Source organism: Poecilia reticulata, unplaced genomic scaffold (assembly GCF_000633615.1).
Source record: "Poecilia reticulata strain Guanapo unplaced genomic scaffold, Guppy_female_1.0+MT scaffold_181, whole genome shotgun sequence".
Classification (NCBI taxonomy): Eukaryota; Metazoa; Chordata; class Actinopteri; order Cyprinodontiformes; family Poeciliidae; genus Poecilia; species Poecilia reticulata.
The window spans coordinates 741,666-744,594 of record NW_007615018.1 but is presented as its reverse complement, the minus strand read 5'-3'; the positions used below and the strand labels follow the sequence as shown (position 1 = coordinate 744,594).

Sequence of the window (2,929 nt, the reverse complement as noted above, 5' to 3'; positions counted from 1 at the left end):
CAGGGTGTGAATACTTTTGGGTGAGACCTGTGGGATGTTTTCAGGGTGTGAATACTTTTGGGTGGTAAAATAATGGCGCCTCTGCTCCGTTGCAGCATCACGATGGGGCAGCTGTACGATAAGGAGAAAGACGAGGACGGCTTCCTGTACGTGGCGTACAGCGGAGAGAACACCTTCGGCTTCTAGGAACCGGGCCGGAGTCCGACTCCGCCCGCTGCGACCCGGTTCCGGTCCCGGTTCCGGTCCCGGTTCCGGTCCCGGTGAGGGAGCGATCCTGCCTGAGCAGCTGTTGTCCACCTTTCTACAGATTCACCTTCATTGTGGCGCCGTTTCAATCACTTTGGGTTTGATGCTGTTTGTTTTTTAGATCCGGTTTGATTTTCTCTTCTTGCGTTTTTTAAGTGACGGGTTTGAATGAAGTTTGTTTTAATGCTTTTGTTTTTCTTTGAATTTAATTTAATCAGAATTAATTTTAAGTTAAATGTGTGAGGGTGAGGTAGCTGGATGACCTAACCAATAAAAGATGAAGACTGAACGCGTTTCTTTGTCTCCTTTAAATCATCTGCACAGCGTGAGCAGAAACAGTGACACCTGGCGGCAGACTGGCAGTACTGCAGCTAGATTGTATCATTTATGGCTGAGAAACGAAGCTGCATTTATTTAACATATTTATTATTAGGTAGCAGAATTTTATTCCACATTAATCAATTTAGAATATTTAGGTAAAAGCCATGTAAATACTTTTGGATGTTTGAAATACCGTTTATAAATATTACCACTTAAAAATGATACTTAGCTTAGCTGCAGATAATTATTTAACTAGGTCAAAGCTAAATATTTACTTGCCGATAAGCAGAAGTGGACTGTCAAAATAAAAGCAGTGTTTGTGAGCYTGTAATATCTGTAGATGCATCAGGTGACGGCTGCAAGCTAAATATTTAGCCTCAAACTTTATATTTAGTCATATTTTCACCATGTTTCACATTCATAAATGTCACAGTTTCAAAATAAGCATTTAGTTTGAAGCTTAACACTTAGTTAGCAAGTTAAATTAGTTAACCAGTTAACTATTTAGCTCCCAGCTAAATATGTAGCTCTGAACTAGCTAAACACAACATAGTTAAGCTTAAATCCAGATTGACTCAGGATGTGGCCTGATGTGGAACTGTCTGGACATGAAGACCATTAACAGGGACCACCATGCCAACTGGGATCATGGGAGTGGCAGCATCATGCTGTGGGGCTGTTTTCTGCAGGAGGAACTGGTGCACTGAAGGAGAGAAGGTGATTTAATCAAGACATGATCCAGGAAGTTAAAGACAGAGGACAAGTGGATGTCCCTCACCATAAACATCAGCTGCAAAATGTCTTCTGGACACGAGGACGATGAGGACAGTGGTTCAGTCCAAACATCGTCTCTGCAGCTTCACAAACACTTCCAGGAAAAATCATGTTCATAAAGCAGCTTCTATGTGCAGCATGGAGGTGTGCGCGTTCCTCTGCAGATGGAAGCTATGATGCACAGGCAGGCTGGTTCTGGTCGTCAGCAGGCCTCAGAGTGGCCTGAGGTCAGAGGTCGCCGCCTTCTGCCTGGTGGTGCCCCAGCTGACCTTCCAGACTCAGAGGAAAAGTTTTTCTCGGAGCCAAACTTTCTGGAAGAGTTTCAGGGATCGTTCTTCTACGAAGCGTTTCATTTCTGCTTTCTGAGCGAAGTTTCAGTTCCTCGTGTCGCTGCTGCAGACCTGGGAACCTCGCAGTTTCCATGGAAACCTGAGAGGTCGGTTCAGGTGGAGCTGCTGGTTTTCACCTGAGGTCAGCAGGAGGTCAGCAGGAGGTCAGGTTCAGGTCAGCAGGAGGTCAGCAGGAGATCGGGTTCAGGTGAAGCTGCTGGTTTTCTGCTTCAGCCTGAGGTCAGCAGGAGGTCAGCAGCAGGTCAGCAGGAGGTCAGCAGGAGGTCAGCAGGTCAGCAGGAGGTCAGCAGGAGGTCAGCAGGAGGTCAGCAGGAGGTCGGGTTCAGGTGAAGCTCTGCTGATCATTAAATCCTCGTCTCATAATGAAGAAAAGAAGCTCTGAGTTCTGATGAAAACTAAAAACTGAGATTCTGTTTCTCCTGGTTTAGCTTCCCTCCATCTGTTAAATCCAGATTATAATCTCAGATTCTCACACCCATCAATAATCAGAGACCTGATTGGTCCATCAGTCCTTCCTTCTGTTACCTTCTTCAGCAGATTATTGTTATTTTATATCATCATTATTTTCTTATTAGCTTGTTTGCATGTCAGTGTTCAGATTTATGGGATTAAATGAGGAAGTCAAACAAAGTTTAGACATAAAAATGAGTTTATTGGGAAACGTGTTGTTTATGAAGAGAGCTATTGATTAATAAACTGATCATAATGCATTGATTTATCGGAGCGAGTTGAATGATTTTTGACATTTGCTGTGAATCAGCGCCGGAAAAATAAACTGAACTGAAAACCAGTTTTCTGTTGTCCGTCAGGATGAAGATCCTTTTCAGAGAAAGAGGAAGAGGAGGAAGAGGAGGAAGAGGAGGAAGAGSAGCCGCTGCTTTCYGAGAACAGCTGCTGCTGCTGAACATATAAACGGAGCCGGCCGGACCGGTCCGGCTCACTCCCAGAACCTCCGGAACCATGAAGATCCAGCTGAGCCTCTGCCTCCTGGCTCTCCTCTGCTCCCTGCGGTCCAGCTCTGCAGGTCAGAAACTTTCTCCTACTACTCTCCTCTCCTCTGTCTCTCTGCTTCAGCTGGGAATCTGCTGTTGGTGCTGAAGTTCTGGTTCTGTTCGCAGCTCCGGTCGGACCGGGCGAGATACTTGATGCCTGTTGCCAAGGCAACAGCAATACGAAGATTCCCAAAGCGAAAGTGAAGCAGATGAAGAACTCTGCGCTTCACTGCAGAGTCAGATCTG

At 45.6% G+C, this 2,929-nt stretch overlaps 2 protein-coding genes across 2 annotated transcripts in view; both read left to right on the top strand.

Moving 5' to 3' along the window:
- Positions 1-535, top strand: part of LOC103460102 (gamma-aminobutyric acid receptor-associated protein-like 2) — a 7,134-nt gene extending 6,599 nt beyond the window's left edge. Inside the window, exon 4 of the mRNA XM_008402103.2 lies at positions 96-535. Coding sequence (XP_008400325.1) covers positions 96-186 — 91 coding nt within the window. The 3' untranslated portion in view covers positions 187-535. The remainder of the gene's footprint in view (positions 1-95) is intronic.
- A 76-nt stretch (positions 536-611) lies between these two features.
- Positions 612-2,929, top strand: part of LOC108165924 (eotaxin-like) — a 3,651-nt gene continuing 1,333 nt past the window's right edge. The window contains exons 1-2 of the mRNA XM_017303085.1: positions 612-2,715; positions 2,810-2,929. The exon at positions 2,810-2,929 is cut by the window's right edge and continues 3 nt beyond it. Of these exons, the coding sequence (XP_017158574.1) occupies positions 2,652-2,715; positions 2,810-2,929 (184 nt within the window). The 5' untranslated portion in view covers positions 612-2,651. The remainder of the gene's footprint in view (positions 2,716-2,809) is intronic.